Source organism: Cyprinus carpio, chromosome A12 (genome assembly GCF_018340385.1).
Source record: "Cyprinus carpio isolate SPL01 chromosome A12, ASM1834038v1, whole genome shotgun sequence".
In the NCBI taxonomy this organism is placed as follows: Eukaryota; Metazoa; Chordata; class Actinopteri; order Cypriniformes; family Cyprinidae; genus Cyprinus; species Cyprinus carpio.
In genome coordinates this window covers 12,298,663-12,318,309 of record NC_056583.1, presented here as the reverse complement: position 1 = coordinate 12,318,309, position 19,647 = coordinate 12,298,663, and the positions used below count along the sequence as shown (strand labels likewise).

The window sequence follows — 19,647 nt, the reverse complement described above, 5'->3', positions numbered from 1 at the left end:
GTTCACTTTATAGTCTGCTTTTGCATTGCTTTTTAAAGGTTCACGAGACTTTGCCAGTGATATATAGCAAAAATGAATATATATGGCTAAATTTAAATCAACAGATTCCTCCCAGCTATGTATGAGTGTATATATACATATTCATTCACACACACACACACACAAACAAACATATATATAAAGGAGGAGGCTTGCTTAAGGTCCTCTTCTGGCCCCGTTGCTCTTTAGTCTGAGGACAGGTCCACATACAATTATTTTAATAAACACTACTTTTTAATAAAAGCTGGACTGTCAAATAAATACTATGTTCAGTTAGACTTAAATTACAGGTGTGTTCTCAGTACAGTAGTGCAGTGCAATAAGACATTTGGCGACCTGTGTTTTATGTTTTATTAATACATGTTAATCATTCAGAGCTTCTCTAAAAATAAATAGCTAAATATCTAAATATCTTGTTGTAGTTATCTTATTAACGGTTACAGGATTGACAGACAACACTCAGAGAAATAATTTGTGTCAAAACACATACTGTTACTTGCATACATGAAAGTAGACAAGCTTAGATACATTTTTATAATCAATGAGCCACATAAAATATGCATAGATAAATTATATAAATTAATAAAGAGACACATAAGTGTAGCAATCATTTTGAGGGACTAATAGGAATCACTTTGTAGTTTTAATAGCTCTCATTAAGTGGTTCCAGCCCACAAAGGTGTTGATTCGTCTGAATGGAAAAGTTGGTATTAGAAATAGCTTTTTATTGGGATCCAATTAATAATTTTCTAAGGTATAAATGTTCAAACAGAAGCGCAAAATGAAAGATGGTCTTTTAAACCTGCTCTGTTGTTAAAAGCGGCTATGCTCTTCAGGAGACCATATGGTTATAACTCCTCTGCCATCCAGCAGGGCAAAGAAAGGGTACAGCTTCTCACGAAAGTGTCCCGTGAAGGTGTAGATGTGTGATTTGTTCTCTGCATTGTAGAACGAAATCTGTCCCTCTTCGTAATCAATGTATATTCCCATCCTTCGGGGCACCAGCAGCAGTGGCAGTGTTGTTTCGGGATTGGTGCATGCGAAAAACTGTCGTGTGCTGCGCCACAGGACCCAATAACCAGTAGAGGGATTCATTGGAAAGCGGCCATGCCTCTTTGACGAAGCAGTTGTCACTCCAACTTTCCAATAACCATTGTTTGCAAATTCCACTTCCCAGTAATGACGGCCACTCATGTAGCCCTCCCAACCTAGGACGCAGGGCAAGCTATCAAATCGCTGAGGGCTGAAAGGCAGATTGGCCTCTGTTTGGCCCTCCTGGACTTTCTTGTGGTCTTCAGAGAGCTGCAGCCAAGCTTGGTTGGTCATGGGATCAAGAGTTACATCAACTATTTGAGAGAAAGATGCGAAGGCATTAGGACTAATGCATTTAACACTTTGTTAATGCTGGAGTGAAGGGTTTTTTTGTTGGGGAGAGTCATATTTAAATATGATATAAACTTACCTTCTGCACTCACAATCCAGTTCCATACTGAAAAACAAGAGAAAAATATTGTAGTCTTGAGTTTAGACACCACATTTTAATACTCAACTGACTGGCTAAGAAACTTAATCATCATGACAGCTAGACCAATACACTCCCATGGCAAATTGTAACTATGGGCTATTTTTACAGACTGATAACACATTCCCACAGTTATTAACATCGTAAATCTAGAAAAGTTTTTTTTTTTTTTTAATTAATATAAATTTATAACACAGTACTTTGTTTTATTTTACCTTGCATTAAATTTCAACGATTAAACTCAAATTTGAAATCTTTCTTTCTTTTGAGCATAATCAATCTCTCAATATTTTTTTCCCTCTTTTGGCAGGTCATAGAAATGCTATCATTTTTTAATATCTCAAATATGCTCCATGGTCTGTTAAAAGTAATAGTTACCTGAATTAGGGATGTATCGTGGCATGCCTGTTTGGAAAAGAAAAAAGAACCAAGAAAAAAGTTAAAAAATTAATATTCATATGTGTACTTTTCAGCTTTATTCATTTAAGGTTAGATTTTGGATCCCTCACCAGCTTTCCAGGTGCGTTGCTTAGCTGAAAGCCATAGATGAGGAACCATGCCCTGAAATAAATATAAAAAAACATGAATTAGCAGCTAGCAATTTTAATAAAGGGATCCTATGAGACACCCTGCATCTCTTATACTGTACATTAGGATTAAAACAACATGATATATGATGTATTTACAGACTTTGTTGTTTGAAGATGAAAATCAAATAAGCGGACCTGTTGCCAAACTTTTATCACACAGATAACACACTGATCAAACCGTAATTGAGCTAATTTATGATTTTAAAATCATCATTAAATTATTTTGTATCACTTTTAAACATACAATTTGATATCATGTTTCTCTGTCACTGTTCGTATTGTACATAATAAAAGTCTCTCAAATGCAAATGCTCAAACATCAAAGACGGTAATAAACGGTCAACCTGCTGTAAACCAATGCTTGCTCAATTGCATTTTGCTCGTTAAACAACCAGAATGAATTATTTTTTTCCATCCATGCATTTACCAGCACTATCTCTAAAGCAATTTATTTTTATAGCCTCACACTTGCCCCTAATAAGAAAATATAACCTATATTACATATTCTATCACAGGAATAGAACTATACTTGTATATTTGTGAATTAGTGTTCTTGTTTGTTTCCCTAATAAGATAAAGTGCTGCAATATTGACAAAATGTTAGTCTCTGGTTTTTTATTTATATAATCACAATTTCCTCATTAAAATGGCACCACTTTCCAAAACATCCCCAATATTACACTACGCAATGTCCTAAGCACAAATAGTGACAGAAGTGCATTCATAGCCATCCAACCTTGCCGTCTTCTTTCAGTAAACTCCAAGTGATGAACTCCAGCAGTGGCATGAGGGAAACCAGCTTCTTCTTCTTCAGTCCCAGGAGACGCAACAGCCGTGCCAGTTCATCTCCCAACACTCCAGAGCTCTGCATTTCGACAGAAAGAACAAATATAACATACTTTATCACTTCTGATTATCTTATCCTTTAGGCTAGTTAAACGTACATGCACAGTATATTAAAGTGCCATTTTACAAGTGGACACTTTGAAAGATAAACTAATTCCAGGAAAGCAGAAAACCATGACTGGATTTAGGACAACTTAATGTGTTTGTGACAATGAATAAGAGACCTGATAATATAGATATGCATGCTGTCCCACCTCTGACACACTCTGTATCTCTTTGGCCCACTGCGTGATCCTGTTCTGTACCACCTCACACTGATCTTTATCCTCCTTTGTGTCTTCCTCTCGAACAATCCTCTCCTTTATCCACGGATGCTTTTCAGACAGCTGGGTTGACACAGGAACAAAGAAAGCTTAGTTTGAGCAAGCCATTATATATGATGAACAGTATGATTGAGAATTTTGTCTTTATTTAGTATAGTCATTTTCACCTTGTCTACACTTTGAAGCTCACTGGCCCACTGCAGAATAAGCTTGCGACTCTCTTCAAGACTGCGCTCAGTTCTGGGGTCTGTCTGACGCTCTGCTTGCTTGCTGCACCCTTCACCAGGATCATCCTCATTCTGTAAATCACAGACACACATTTATGGATGTGTGATATATATAGGAAGCATGTCGGTTATCAGACGATATTAGATTTTTGTTTAATTTATTATTAGTTGATTTTGGATATTTAATTGTGCATGCTCACTTCCCCTATTTCAACATTTGCCATCATCTAATGCTCACTTTAACTTTAAAAACACTGAAAATTAAATTATACTGTCAAATGTATTTTTTTTAGCAAATTTTAAAATGAATATCCATTTTTCATACTATACATTATAATGTTGTGATACCAAAATTTACTTACAGCATTTAAAATTATTTTAGTTCTTGGTGATTTATCATTGTTTATTTAAACAATATAGTAAAGATATTGTTTTCATATTGTCTGTTTATTGGTTATTGACCATAACATGACTACAAACATTAGCTTATCACTATCGGCCTAAAATCAGTGTATCCCTAAAATCTTTCTTCCTTTGCCATCTCCAGATGCATTTTTTGTTCTTGATGTCAGAGACAAACTATTAATTGAATACTTCCAGGGCTCACATCTAGTCCCCTTGTAAGGCCCCTCTCTCTGAAACTTAAAAACAGCCATATTCATGTAGACCCATTGATAATGTATTTGAAAATAAATAAATATTATATTACAGACATTATAAAATAATGTTCTTTTATGTTGTTATATTAAATACATATATAAATACATATCTGAAATATTATTGGAAAACTGTTCACCACATACATAGTGTGACAAGGCCCAGAATATCACATGCTGAATTACTAGGTTATCAATATAGGTCAGTGCTTCCCAAACTTGTCCTAGAGCCCCCCCCCCCCCCCCCCCCCCTTATCTAACACACCTGATTCCACTCATCAGCTCGTTAGTAGAGACTGCAAGAACTAAATTGGGTGTGTCTGATTAGGGAGACATACCAAATGCGCAGGGCAGGGAAACCTCCAGGACATGTTTGGGAATCACTGATATACAGCAGGTGTTATCAGTTACCCTGGGCAAACATTAACTTATCATCTAGCATCATACATTTCTCACATGGCAATGCTTATCATATGATAGCATGGATAATAAAAAGTAATTGCCATTGAGTTTGCACGCGAAGAGGAGTTTGCCAAGAAACTATTACTCTATGCTGTGAAACACATCTTTCTCTTTATATATATATATATATATATATCTATATATATATATATATATATATATATATATATACACACACACACACACCATTTTTTAATATTATTTTAATGCTATTTCAATTTTAAAATAATTATTTTAATACTATTCTATTGTTATTTGTTATTGTTATAAATAGTTATTTTTTTTCTTGTCATTAATTGTTTTTTTGGATTTATTTATTTTATTTTTTTTTAATAATGGACATTTTTCTTTTTTTTCAAGAATAGTATAATCCATGGCCTACCTTGCAGACTTGTGCCACCTGTTGCTTCCAGTGGTTTATGAATCTGATGCACTCATCCAAGCTCCGGAGATCTTTCAGGCCTTGCTGACGTTGTCTTTGCTGGAAACAAACACAAAATAATTACCAAGAGTGTGGTGTACAAGTTATTGTGATCATGGCTGAACATTGATCTACCATAAAATCTGTGAGTGAGTTAGTTAGTATTACCTGTGAACGGGTAGAAAATCCACTACTGTTCTTAAAGGTGGGGGCAGAACTGTGGACCTGAATATCTTTTTCTGATAGTGTCCAGCGCACGGCCCCAACAGAGTTACTCTGCTTCTGGAACACTGCGGGCAGACGAAAAGAAAAATGCGAAGGATTCAGACTTAATTAGTTTCGTATGACTGTGGTTTCAGTTTGAAATGAATGTAATGTGTTACAGTTAAACAGAAAGTATGCACTACAGACAGCTCTACTTGTGTAATATTAAGAAATAGAAAAAGAACAAGAGCCATACTGTTGTCCTTCAGGATGCTCTTCAGCGTCTTCGTCTGTTCACCTATACAAAAGATATATTTTAAAAGTTATAACTTTTTTTTAGAGGGATGTATTTATATTTTTAATGTAAACTAACTCAATAGATGATGATGAAAAACATAATAATAATCATTATTATAATTATTCCTGTTGATAACATCATGGGCTTGATTCCCAAGGAATGCATGAATTCATAAAAAGATTGAATGCAAAATAAGTTGCTTTGGATGAAAGTGTCCGCTAAATGCATAAATGTAATAATAATTACAATACTTCTATCAAAGCAGTTAACAATATTAATTTCATAGTAATGACACCTTGTAATTGACATGATGATAAAAGCTATGCATGACACACAAATGAGACTTACCCATTATGAAGTGTTGGGGAGGCAAGTGAACGCTGAGGGTGTCTGGTGAAACTGAACGTTGGCGCTCTCTCATCCTTATTTTAGCTGCCTGCATAGTCTGAACTTTGGACCTGAATTATTACTGTCATGACTGTATGAGGTGGAGAGCAAGAAAAGCTACGTGATTAGATATGGTCTTTCCCAGCAATGATTCAGAGAGTAGTCAAAATGGCATGATGCCAAAAAAGAAGACTGAATACACTCACACATTGCATATCATGCATTAACTATCATGCCACATGTGCATTTACTGATTCACTAAACACTCACTAACAGATTGTACGTGGAGTTGTTCATCAGATGAACCTTTTGCATAATTCTCAAAAGACCTCACATTTGTGTGAGCATCCTTCCTCTGCATGTTTTTGGATGGTTATATGACTGTAAACAGGTTGTATAACTATCAATAAATGAATGCTATCCACAAGTGAGAGAGTTCACTAGAAAAGGATTATAGAAGTATGATAATTTGATCCACTGAACTGAGCAACCTTTACTTACCTTAAATTCCAGAAATGCCAATAAATTAAGTTCCTGCATGATATGCATTTCATGACAGTTCATTTAAATAATTTATCATTGGTTCACAGGCAAGCATCTATATTATCACAGCCAAACATGTAATGATGCTTGACCTTTTTGAGGGGAAATGTTGATTATTGCAGCTGCTGAAGATACAGCTACAACTAATGTCATGAACTTTAGTAACAATGTTTTCAGACCGTAAAATTCCATAAGGGTGAGATGGAAAGATTTGGAAATTATTTTGTGGCGGTAATGGACATTTTCCAACTTTAACTTCATGAATCTTTCAAACTGTCCACATTCCCCATGTTTAGTTGCTGTTTTTGTGCTAACCAGAAATGATTTGAGGAAATAAACTTTATTGCTCCAGTTAAACTTAATTTGATTTGAGGCAGCAAACATGATGCAGAATTGTAATTTGTATTTTAATTTAAATAGAATTCAAATATAACTACTAAAAAAAAATCATATAACGATTATAAGCTCTTTTAACTTGACTCAACTTTGTTTAAATAAACACAGTTAAACTTGCACACAACATGCGTTTTATACAGAAACATTTAATGTCTAAAAAGCCACAAGAAGACATTTCTACTTATTTGTCGTTTAAATTTCATTATGTTTAATTTTTTAATTTAATTTCTAGACGTGGGGGAGTTAAAAAGTGCTTGACTTATATTGTTATATTGTTTGATGTCAATACATATTTGATAAATTTAGCTGAAAATGCAATTTTAATGGCTGTGTTAATGTGGCAGCATTGAACAACAACAACAACAACAACAACAAAAACATCTAAACATGTCTAGAATAAAAATTAAGCTTCATAGTTCACATAAAAATCATGATAAAAAGATGTTATAACAGAGCGGGCTAGAATTCACATGAACTGTAACTGCTGTATCAGTGTCATCTTATCTTTTCTGTCTAAAGGAGAATTCCATGGCATTAGTACAATTGGGGGCGTATTACAGAAAGATCCTAACTTTAAAATCTTATCTTATCTGTTTGTAAACTATGGTCATTTAAGTTAGGACCACGTTACGAAGTTCATTTTCGTTCTTCGTTTGGGGGCAAAAAGCAGTTAGAAAAGGTTGAGCGATGGTATACTGTTTTCGAACATTCCGACACCCCCGCGTTGCTGGAGGCAGGGTGTAGATTAATGTAAACGTGACTCGTGACGCTCACGCTTATCCCCTAAACACAACAACAATGAAATGATGACATGTAGGCAATCTAGGTGTGAGACGGGCACCAATGGTCAGAATATTATAGACAAAAGAATAATGATTCAGAATCAAGTATCATGTTTGCAATACAAAAGAACCATTCTATTTCCATATCAGTCCCTTTATAGTGCAAGTGACTAATGCCTTACGTTTTATTGCAAAAGGCGATTTTCAAAGTGAGGAATAATCCCAGAATTCTCTCCTGTTTTTGCATATGCTTTTTTATTGCCATGCTCCAATTACGTACACAAAATGCATAAAAAAGGAAGCAACCTGTGAAATTGTGCGTTGGCTTGAAAAATGGTTAGTAGCATTAAACTGATTTTAAGTAGAAGTAGTATCTACTCAGGGGTTTGTGGTTATGAAGGTTGCAAAATAGATTTTACTTTCATAATCAAAATAGGGGAAATAATTCAAAGCTCTTTAAAATTTGTATTAATCAATATAAACACATTTTAAAAGCCATAAAAATATGGTAACAGACAAATAGTAAAGCCTCTCTCAATCATATGCATTTTTACTGTAACCCTCAATGAATAAAAGCTGATCTTATTTGATAAAACTGTACATTTGTTTATAATGTAGTATCTCTGTGACCTTATTTAAGTAGATTACAACTGGTTAAGTACAGTTTATTCTCCGATCATGCAGGGAAATTTGGTTTAATTCCAGTTTTGGAAAAACTGTTTAAAGATAACAGTCTCTTTGCCTTGTGGTAAAATCTCCACCTGTAAGACAAAAAACATTTATAGATTACAGAGGGTCTGGCATCTATTTACAAAGTGAGGGATGGTGTTATAAAATCAAGATTTTAAATTTTTTTGCATAATGCCTCAAAAGACTAAACAAAGACAATGAACATAGAATACTTTTGTAAACCACTGGCAGGATTGTATGGTGTATGAAGTTAGAAGATAGATATTGTACATTTCTAATTGTAAATCACTCACCCTCATTATAATCAGAATTTTATGTGCACATAACTTGCAGCACCAAAATCTGTTTAAGCAGTCTAACTAAACCAGGCACAACAGCATTAGCTGACCTGTGTTTTCATCTTGGGGTAATTCATTTGCTGAATGAAGTCATCTGCCATTTTCAGAGCCGCCCTCTTCTCTTCTGCATTGGCTCCACTTCCTGCCAAAGAAAGAAAAAAAACATTTTACAACCTTTTTACAACAACTTATTTTCAATGAAATACTTCCTTGGAATTGTGCGTATATGCATGTATGTACACTACATTCAAACATTCAAAAGTTTCAGGTCTGTACGATTTTTTAAATGTTTTTTTTTGCTCACCAGGGCTGCAGTTATTTAATCAAACTACAGTAAAAGCAGTAATACTGGGAATATTACTACAATTTAAAAGAATCATTTTCTATTGTAATATGTTTTAAAATGCAATTTATCTGAGATTGCACAGCTAAATTTTCAGTAGCAATTACTCCAGTATTCAGTGTCACATGAGCCTTCAGAAATCAATTCAATATGATGATTTAGTACTCAAGAAACATTTATTGTTGAAAACAGTTTTTATTTCTTTATTCATTTTTGTGAAAACTGTGAGACTTTTTTGAGAATTCTTTGATGAACAGAAAGTTCAAACAAACAGAACTGTTTTGAAATAGATTTTTTTCTAACAATGTAGAAGTTTTTACTTTCACTCTTGATCAATTTAAAGCATCTGTGCTGAATAAAAGGTATTAATTTCTTTAAAAAAAAAAAAAAAAAGGTTCATTCACCAGACACATATAGGCCAAACTAAACTAATTTAGCTGCATTATTGTGATAAACATGCACAATTTTCTTACCTTTCCAAACAAAGATTTTTCCATTGGCCCCATTGTCCAGGATAAAACAGTCATCACGTGCCAGCAAGTCCTTGGCAAATGGACTTTTCTCTGACACCTTGGTCAACTTCATCGACCCTGTTGCATCTGAAACCTATGAAGAATTGACCGTTTTTTCATACTGGATGCACATGAAATGGGATGACAAGGTATGTTTTTTAGACATACACATGTAGTCCTATGGATTTAGATGAATAAATACAAGGTTTAGATGAATAAATACAAGGTTAACTGTGGGTTGTGGTACCTTGTAGAGTGAGGCAATATTGGATGCATCTGCTTGGCTGTCCTCCTCTGGAGTGCTTTCTTTGAGCTCTGGCTTTGGACCAAGAACCTTTTTTTTTTTTTGTATTTGAAGACAGAGAAGATTTTTTGCTTTAATTTGAGTGCAAAAAAAAAAAAAAAAAAAATTCCACCTATTTTAAAATAAATCAACACCCACAAACTTAACCTTCTTAACCTTACACTGCTTCCGGGCCCAAACCTCTTCATTTTAAACAGCCTTTATGAACATTATATATTTATAGCATACTTTTAAGCTAAGCTTTTAAAACAAGTATCCTTTAGCACCATTTGTTGTTTCCTTATGGGACCTGAGGGAGTTTTTAGACATGGAAACTGTGACAGGTGATTTCAGATAACCGGTGACTGAACTGGAATTCTAGATATGTGTAAAGCTAAAGAATCACAGAAGGGCAGAGTTCAACAATAGTTTTTTTTTTTGTTTCGTTGCTAGAATACACTGGCATGTTGTTACCTGCAGCATTTCCTGAGTCTCCTCTCCCTCACTGATGTTAGTGATCTGGGCTTTGCCGTGTCGCTCTGTGTCTCTGATCAGAGCGGCGATCTCCCTCACCTTCTGCTTCTCAAAGATGTTAGCCTGAGATCCTACCCATGACACAATCGTCTGCAGAATAAAAATATTTAGATATTAATTTAAAATAAAAGCTACATGGTTTGAAATATTATTACAATTTAACTGTTATAACTGTATAATTCAATATTTTGAAAATGTCATTTATTCCAGTAATGGCAAAGCTACATTTTCAGCCGTTACTCCAGGCTTCAGTGTCACATGATCCCTCAGAAATCATTCTAATATGCTCATTTGGTGATCAAGAAACATTATCATTAACTAATTATCATCAGTGTTTAAAACAGTTGCGGTGCTTAATATTTTTGTGAAAACTGTACAATTTTTTTTTTTCCCAGGACATTTTGATGAATAGAAAATTCAAAAGATCAGTATTTATTTGAAACATTTTATAGCATTATAAATGTCTTTACTGTCACTTTTGATCAATTTAATGCATTCTTGCCTAATAAAAGTATTAATTTCTGAAAAAAAAAAGAAGAAAATGTTACTGACCCCAAACTTTTGACGTGTACGACATATATAGTCAATAGACATAGACAAATACACACACCTCGCCCAGGTCGAGTATGAAGCAGTCCCCTTTGTTAAAACTCTGCCAGCTCAAATCCACTTCTTTGGCCCTGATGTTACGCTTCCCTTTGATTTGGTATAACCTCTGAACGGGTCCAGATCCAGACTGTGTTCTTCTGAAGCCGGACTCCACACCTCCCTCCTGTAGAAACAAAAGAGTGTGACTATGCAAAGAGCATAAGCGCTCTTTAATTGAATTTTGCATACAGTATAACTATAACAATCAGGTTATTTTTATATCAAGTCTGTTTGTATACATGTGCTCTCTCTGAAAAAAAAAGTTAGAAGTACCCTTTCAAACAGTACATATTATGTACACTTTAGGTACTAATATGTACCTTTAAGTTAGTATTTGTATACGTAAATAAGGTATACAGATGTAGATTTTTTGCCACTCTAGTGGCAGCTTCGTACCTTTTTTCCTGTGTGGTTGCGTGTGTTAACATTATCTCATATCTCACCTTATAGCTGACACCTCGGGGGAAGAGGTTCATGAACTCTGGGGACTCATAGCCTTGAACCTGCCTGTGCTGGACCGGATCTCCACCCAGGAAGTTATCCAGCTGTGTAGCCAACATGGCACAAGCTACCTGTTCATCACGAGATGATTTTTCTCCTAAAAAGGAGAAAGAAGAAGATATATATTCAACCTTTTCAGCATAATATGGAATTCACATACGTCATTCAGTTTACAAACTTCCTCTTTTAATGCCAGTAAAAAAGTCAGGGAAAACAGATAAGAGAAAGCAATGAGGTATAACAGCTAAATCATTCCGTCAATATGGTTGCCCCTGGAAACGCTGTGTGTGTTAACACTTGTGCAATATTGCACAGTGCCTCCTACGCAACCACTTCCTCTATCTACACAATTAGATTTTGAGCAACAGTTTTTGGTTTGATAAACCAGATGCTGAGCTGTTTGACCTAAATGAAAAGCAGTTTGCGGTAGTTCTGGGCAATCAACCAAATTTTATTTTCAATCATGATTTTGGCTTTCAATGATTATGATGAAAAGATAATCAATATAAATTTATTATTGTGCTGCATTCTGTTATGCAATGATTCTGTTGTTCTGTCTCATGTTAAACAAAGCACCACCCTTTCCTTTACAGTGGTGAGCTTTTGCCCCTTCCTAAATGTTTAGTAGTTTTCAGTAGGTTATGGAAGTGCCTTATTATTTTGATTTATATTATGTATTTGATTGTGCACCCATAATGATTTTTAAGTTGTTATTTTTTAAAATTTTGAATTATACTATATAATATGATTTTAAAAGACAATATTTCCAGAGTCTAATTGTGAATATGTATTTATTTATTTAACATTGTTGTATTTCTTTTTCAACACAAGTATACTTTAGGTTCAAGTGTTCTTTAATTCAATAAAAGCATGATGTGTCCAAATTTTACAAAGTAACTGTAAAACAACCATGATCTCAATAATAATTTAAAGGAGCTGTATGTAAGAAATCTATTTCAATTAATCATAAAATGGCCCTGATGTGTCACTAGACATTAAGAAATCATGTTCATTTCAAATACTTAAATCACTGACAACAGTAGTCCGGCCAGGATATTGTCATTTAAAAAGTGGACTTGCAGCCCTCAACTGATGTTGATGTTATCATTTTGTGTTTTGGCCTGACGCGCCTCCCTCCACCTATCTACCAATCACGAAGTCAGTAGTGTTTCGGGATTCGTGTTGCCAGCTTTGCTGTAACCTACCCTAACTCCAGTCGGATAAAAATGTCTAATGTTACTAAATCAAAAGACCTCGTTATAATTCAGAAATTCGTCGTGACAAAGTCCGAAATAAAAGCAGAAATTTTATTTGAGATGCTTTTGAAAGATGGAGACGGCTGAAAACGGAGAAGAATTTGAACACAGACGCCAACGTTGCTAATTTTCTCCTGGACAGGTAAGATTCATCTATGCTTGGCTAACTTGTACTTGTCAATGGACATTTCATATATTCATGACAGTCGAACAAAGTTATTCATGTTTGTGCAAAGTAACATAACGTTAGCTCACATGGACGTATGCTAACATTAGCAATGCATTACAGGAGCACGTTTCTCTGTCATATGTTTACGATTATACTGTCACATACGAACATTAGCACGCCCATTATGGCAATTTGAAACGTAATTGAGACAGTAGCCTAGACTAACAGTTATCGTTCTGTCTGTCACGTACGAGCATAAATCTTTACGATTATACTGTCACATACGAGCATAAATCTTTACGATTATACTGTCACATACGAGCATAATTCTTTACTATACTGTCACATACGAGCATAAATCTTTACGATTACATTTAACTAATAACAATTAGTACATTTTTTAAATACATAATTACTTATCAAAATATCTCTCATTGGAAGCTCATTGAAGCAGCCTACGTTTCTGCTGAATCCTGCAGCTCATCTGGCAACCTCGAGTCAGGGGGTAGGGGGAGGGGGTACACCTCTCTACAGTATTTTTATAGTGATTGTAGTACCAGTTTAGGCCACAATCCTACATACGGCTCCTTTAAATAAAGATTTATTTTTTTTTTTTTTTTTTACCTTAAATAGATAGTTCACCCCAAAATGAAAATTCTGTCATCATTTACTCACACTCAAGTTGTTCCAAGTTTCTTCTTCTGAGAACAAAAGATATTTTGAAAAATATAGGTATAATGTAACCAAACAGTCGACAGTAGCCATTGACTTCCATATTATGGAAGCCAATGGCTACCGTCAAGTGTTTGGTTACCAACATTCTTCAGAATATCTTCTTTTGTGCTTGACAATAAAAGAAACTCATACAAGCTTGGAACAACTTGAGGGTAAGTAAATGACAGCTTTAATTTTATTTCTTTTTTTTTTTTTTTGATGAACTATCCCTTTAATTAAGCGGCCCTGGTTTGTGGCAGAGCCAAAAAAGAATGCATGGCACTAGGTACACCATCATACTTTAAGAGGTCTGTGGATGTTCAGAGCATGGTGGTACATGCAAAAGGTTCATGAATGAATGATATGGTGGGGTTAGGAACTGACACCATGTATTCTGAAGAAGAGATGAGGGTGTTTATGGATGAGGCATGGCTAACAAGAAGGCATGGAAGGAGATGGCTCATCATGCTGACATCCAGCTTTGTGTTACCTAAAGCACCGGATACACCATAAGACAATAGACCTAACTGAAGTCCTGTCACGGACATGCTGAAACATTAATGGGCTATGAAAATACCCGCCCATGCCTTTTTCCCTTGGGAAAAACCCCTCTCTCATGTGCATCAGCTGTTCTATCCCATCTTTCTGTGTCAGGCCCACTCGACTGTCTGATCAAGTGTATCATTTAACTCAGCGAGATATTGTCTCTCTGTTGTCTTTCAGACCCCATACCCCGCTAACATGATGAGAATGAATTGTGACTTTTAAGGTCAGGACTTTATGTTGAGGTGCTCATGTGTTTTTAAGCCACATCTTCTGTCCCTTTAAAACCATCAACATAATCATAATAATATATATTTTTTTATTAAATAAATTAATATTTAGTTACTGTACATATGCCATTATTATTAAAAGTATTAAATAATGTTACCCTAAATACTGAGTGTCTATCCTGTGTCTTTCAGACAGCACAGATGAAAGTGACAAAATGAATGAATAGAGAAAATCAGCAGCTATCATCTCACCAATCCACATGTGGAGGTCTGCTCCCTGGTCACCTCGGTTATCCAGCACAAGGTAGGAGTCACCGTTGAAGAAAGCCCCCACCTCACTTTGGGCCAAAGGAACAGCCTTCATCTTCTCCACTCGCCAACATCTCAGTCCCGGCTGCCTGACCTCATCCCCAAACTGTCCTGGAGCAGCCTGAAATGGGAGCATTCTGCAGAGAAACACATAAAGTTGCGAGGAGGGACAATTAAAAAAAGAATAACAGATAAATAAAGTCCCCAAAAAGACTACAGTCAGCAGACATCTGATTTCAGATTCTTTTATGTATTTATTTGGCATACAAATAAATCAATCAGTCTAATTAGGATGCTCTTGTGATGTTTTGACACTGACAGGAGCTCTAGAACAGAGCTGCATTACTTCACTCACATGTAAAGAAGAGGCCTCAAAGGTCATCTCGTGTCACTCTAAGACATTCCATAGAGAGAGCCAGGCACGTCCAGTTTTACAATGCAATAAAGAATTTGCTCACATATGCACTGTTGTGAACACACATAAAATAACAGCTATGACAGAGCTGAATGACACTGCTCCACCCTCTTTATCTGTTCATTCGGTGCCACATTTTCTGTTTAGTCACCATTTGTGCATGGCACCTCATAAACTACAAGGAAGCACTAGCAGGGAATCACTCCCTCATAAATATTATGTTTCGGTTTTAGCTTCTCCCAGTTAATCAAATATGAATCATATTTTATGTTTGGTTTAAAAGAATCTACAAGAAATGCTATATTTAAAATCCACTAGTTAGTTAGCAATTGTCATTTATAGAGAAGATAGAGGATGTAATGAGTTGTAAAAAAGGTCAGTGTGGAAAGTAGTGAGCTAGACTGTTTCAGTCCTAAAATATCATCAAAACCTTTTCAAAATGATCATATGATGAAGTGTGGTAGAGCATGTAGAGAGTTTGGTTTACCTGCTCATGTGAAAACCATACATAAAGCAATTCATCTGATTAGACAGAATCTTTATGTGCCCTCCATGTCATGAACATGTCTTGACCTCCACTTCCTTCAGTGCTTTAACACCTCACCCTCACACTACAGCAATGTGTAAAGCAGGAACTAATACAGGCTTCTCATGTAAGCTGATGTGAAAGTGTCTAAGTTTAACCAAAATGGTCAAAAGTGTGTATGACACGCACAACTACAGTGAGTTGAGTCATGCAAACCCACAGGGCAAAGAACATGCAAACTGACCCACAATCTTCAAAAATAATATTAACTGAGCATGACAAGGGCCAGATCCCCTTTACTGGCTGATTTGAAACAGGATGCAACACCCATTCATTAACAAAATTACAGACATGGATCTAATGATCCCTTTCCGTGGTCATTACCATTCAGAATCAGCATAATTAACTCAAATCATAACCTCTATAATATGAAAAAAATTCAATAAAATAAGATGTAATATAATATAATTAGTGCTGTTAAATGATTAATCACTATTAATCGCATCCAAAATAATAAAATTGTTTACATAATATATATGTGTGTGTATATTTATTATGGGTATATAAATACACAAACATACATGTATATGTGTGTGTGTGTGTGTGTGTGTGTGTGTGTATATATATATATATATATATATATATATATATATATATATATATATATATATATATATATATATATATATATATATATATCATTTATACTATATATAAATATAACTATTTTATATAAAGACAAAAAATATTTTTCTTAAATATATACATTAATGTGTATTTATATATACAGTACACACACATTATGTTAACAAACACTTTTCTTTTGGATGCGATTAATCATGATTAATCATTTGACAGCAGTAATTATTTTATATTATATATTATTTTATATTTTTCATATTATAGAGATTATTTCAAAAATAATATTGTGTCCGAATATTATCTACTATTCTAGAACTAAAAACAGTACACTAAAAGAGTAGTATGTCTGAATTTATAGTATTTAGAAAACAGCAGGCGAAAAGTACCCCGATGATTTACTATCTAGCGAGATTCTGAAGGGCGCATCCAACGGAGACTTTACAATCCCATGAGGCCACATTAGAAGCTTTGTGAATAGCAGTGAAGCAACACAACTGACACCCATAAGTAACATGGCAATGACAACATAGTGGATGTAGCATGTCTGGATTTCATTCATACTACACACAATCATAGAAAAAAATTATTTTCTTTTTTTTTTTTGCAATCGTTAAGTTCTTAACAAATGTAGTACCTATTCAGACAGCATGCAAATGTGGACGTAGCTTCAGTGTAGGTACTATGATTTAAGTGTAACTAATTTGTGACTGTTAAAAAAATGTTATATAAAGTATGTATGTGTGTAGTATGAATGTAATGTCCTACATCCACGATGCTGCCAGTGCAAAGTTGTCTATTAAATGCGCACTTCAGCCTAGTGTTTTAAGAATGCTATTAATTCGGGCATAGTAATTTAACACACTGCTTTTCATTTACTATAGAGAGGTATGCATGTTCAGGATTGTTTTCAGACATGTTTCCTTAACACCCCTCCCATTTTCCATTGGTCAACAAACAAATAATACCGCCCCCTCTGCCACACCATTGGTTGACTGTCACTATTGTGAGCTGGGAGGGAAGCAAACAGCTTCAGTGTTACACTTCTACTGTAAATCAACTTACAAATGGTTTACTTGTAGTTGTCTCTATGTATACAAGTTTTTAGCATTTTAGCACTGAAAATAATACACACTTTCACTTTAAATTTTAAACAGTGATCACCAATCTACTACAGAACAATATGAAATATGACAAACATACAGGTACAGCGCAGGATAGTGGAATGAGGGCCCATACGCATAATGTGAAGACAGTGATGACAACAGAAGATCACAGTCTCCCTTGGTAAGTAAAGAGTGCACTCAATGCTACAAAACACACTTGTCCACTTAACTGTAAAACCCCTTGGGCCTGCTCCGGCATGCTTTCTGAGTCCAGCTCCATTCTGCCTGTTCCAGTGTGTGTGAGTTTACCTGGCCTGGTTAGCTTATATGTGTCCAGTAACTGGACACGAGGGAATAATCCGAGCGGCCCTGCCGAGTACGGCCCACAGCGAGGAGAGTCGGGTTGCCTGACAAACGCTAAACACTAGCGTGATAATTACTGCAAGGCACCATCCATCTTTCCTCCACTCATCAGAGGGAGTCGATGGAAAAAACTACTTAAAACATGGCTTTTGTTTCTGAGACAAAAAGTTCAGATGCTGTGAACCACACGCAAAACTATTACCAAGTCAAGAAAGTTTTTTATTTAATTATCATTTATTAGTTTTGACACCATTTTTGTGGCTCATCCAATTAATTAGCAGAAATTGTTTACTTTTCTTTGTATTAACAGTTCTCTAATCATTTTTGATGAATTGTAGGCTGACAATGGGAGCTTGGCCTAGTGGCTCATAAATTACAAAACAAATGCAAATGACCAGTTAATGTAGACCGAAAATGATAGTTTCCAGAAACTATGAACCAATTGTAGAACCATATGCAAAACCATTACCGAGTCAAGACAGTTACAGTTAACTTACAATTTAAGTTTTAACTATTGTTTACCAAATTTGAAAACATGTTTTTTGTGGCTCATCCAACACATTTTTTTTAAAAATACAAATCTTTAATAATTCTTAATAAAATGTAGGCTAACAATATGAGCTTGGCCAAGTGGCTCAAAAAAAAAAAAAAAAAAACAATGACCGGTCAGCGTAGCATTATCACAGCATTATTACATAACAGAGAAAACAAACGATAAGAAAACAGTTAAATAAGAAAGTGAGATGAAAAACAGAGAGAGACTGATAAGGCAAACCGATAAATAATCTGTTACAGTCTATATCTTTCAAGCAAGTAGAATGTGTATAGATAAACTGCAAGAGACAAGGGTGGAGCCATAAAAATATGTTTTTCTTAGAAAGAACTTCAATCAAAGTGTTATCATGTAACAATCACTCAATGGAGGGTTTGTTTAGTGTACAAGAAAACACAAGCTATTTCTGTAAATGCATTTCTTTTCAAATGCTCACCAAGTTCCTTATTTTAAAAATTCAGAGTCAAGGTCAAGATTTGCAAAATATTCGATTGACCTTCATGTTTAAAACGTTAATGAGCAGCATTTCTAAACAAACACATTTTCAAATGCACCCCCTTGGGTGCACATTTACTTTAAGAAATAAGCTAGATGTGAGCCTAAGGACAAAGGCGTAGAGCTTTGGGAGGGTCTCTCTTGCTGAAAGTTCTCTCTGCTTTAAGTTACTTTGCTCTAAAATGAATCTGGCCTAGTTTTGAGGGTTATGCATGTATAATTTGTGAGTTTCTGAGTAGTTTTACAGTGCTTACCTTGCTGCTGTTGAAGTTGGAGAACCCTGCAGTTATGAGAAAGGAAGGAAGAGAATTTGAGAGAGGAGAGAATGTGTACAAAATCACTTCCTGCATTAGTTCTGGCCCAGCCCCCATGAATACACCCCTGCCTAAACAAACAGATGTCAAAAAATGAGGGGGAAAAGGCAAAGGCACAGAGAGTGACATTCACAGATTTGTTAATAGTCCCAAAAAATGCATAACCTGTTTTGACTAAATTTGAGTGCAGGAAGACCTAGACTGCGTGGACTGAAAGAGAAGAAAATATCACAAAATCACATTTAGCCAGAGAGGTTTCTCAGTTTCTCTTGTTAGATGTATATGAGTCACACCCAGTCAGTCACAAAGCATTCCTGATAATGTCAGGGCTTGCCCGTAGACACAAAAGAAATGAAGAAAAAAAAAAAAAAAAAAATTCCGCTAGGCATGCACACTCAGTGGCTGTGACTGACTGCATTCACTCAGACACTTGTAAGAGCATAAGAAATCCAAGGGCTAGACTGTGGTTT

General features: G+C 35.2%; 2 protein-coding genes across 2 annotated transcripts; both read right to left on the bottom strand.

The window, feature by feature from the left end:
* Positions 1 to 225: 225 nt before the first annotated feature.
* On the bottom strand, positions 226 to 6,866 carry LOC122147003 (E3 ubiquitin-protein ligase TRIM39-like). Its single transcript, XM_042767580.1, has 11 exons — positions 5,937 to 6,866; positions 5,547 to 5,588; positions 5,255 to 5,376; positions 5,048 to 5,146; positions 3,488 to 3,619; positions 3,252 to 3,383; positions 2,888 to 3,016; positions 2,071 to 2,122; positions 1,940 to 1,966; positions 1,502 to 1,528; positions 226 to 1,385 (listed from the first exon to the last, which is right to left on the bottom strand). Exons 1-11 carry the CDS (start codon positions 6,028 to 6,030, stop codon positions 853 to 855), a joined length of 1,389 nt encoding a protein of 462 aa, XP_042623514.1. The 5' UTR covers positions 6,031 to 6,866; the 3' UTR covers positions 226 to 852.
* A 1,066-nt stretch (positions 6,867 to 7,932) lies between these two features.
* On the bottom strand, positions 7,933 to 19,271 carry LOC109100129 (macrophage-capping protein-like). The gene is made up of 9 exons (XM_042767581.1): positions 19,118 to 19,271; positions 14,710 to 14,903; positions 11,488 to 11,642; positions 11,007 to 11,168; positions 10,337 to 10,486; positions 9,827 to 9,913; positions 9,541 to 9,673; positions 8,775 to 8,866; positions 7,933 to 8,457 (listed from the first exon to the last, which is right to left on the bottom strand). Exons 2-9 carry the CDS (start codon positions 14,900 to 14,902, stop codon positions 8,392 to 8,394), a joined length of 1,038 nt encoding a protein of 345 aa, XP_042623515.1. The 5' UTR covers position 14,903; positions 19,118 to 19,271; the 3' UTR covers positions 7,933 to 8,391.
* Between the last annotated feature and the right edge of the window lie 376 nt (positions 19,272 to 19,647).

Coding starts and splice junctions, on each gene's coding strand:
- LOC122147003 (XM_042767580.1), bottom strand. CDS start 6,030: ATGCAGGCAGCTAAAATAAGGATGAGAGAGCGCCAACGTTCAGTTTCA. Junction 3,620..5,047: donor AGGTGGCACAAGTCTGCAAG/GTAGGCCATGGA, acceptor TGTGATTTACAG/AATGAGGATGATCCTGGTGA. Junction 3,017..3,251: donor AGATACAGAGTGTGTCAGAG/GTGGGACAGCAT, acceptor GTCGAAATGCAG/AGCTCTGGAGTGTTGGGAGA.
- LOC109100129 (XM_042767581.1), bottom strand. CDS start 14,902: ATGCTCCCATTTCAGGCTGCTCCAGGACAGTTTGGGGATGAGGTCAGG. Junction 11,643..14,709: donor AGACCTCCACATGTGGATTG/GTGAGATGATAG, acceptor TCTCCTTTTTAG/GAGAAAAATCATCTCGTGAT. Junction 10,487..11,006: donor TCATACTCGACCTGGGCGAG/GTGTGTGTATTT, acceptor TTTATTCTGCAG/ACGATTGTGTCATGGGTAGG.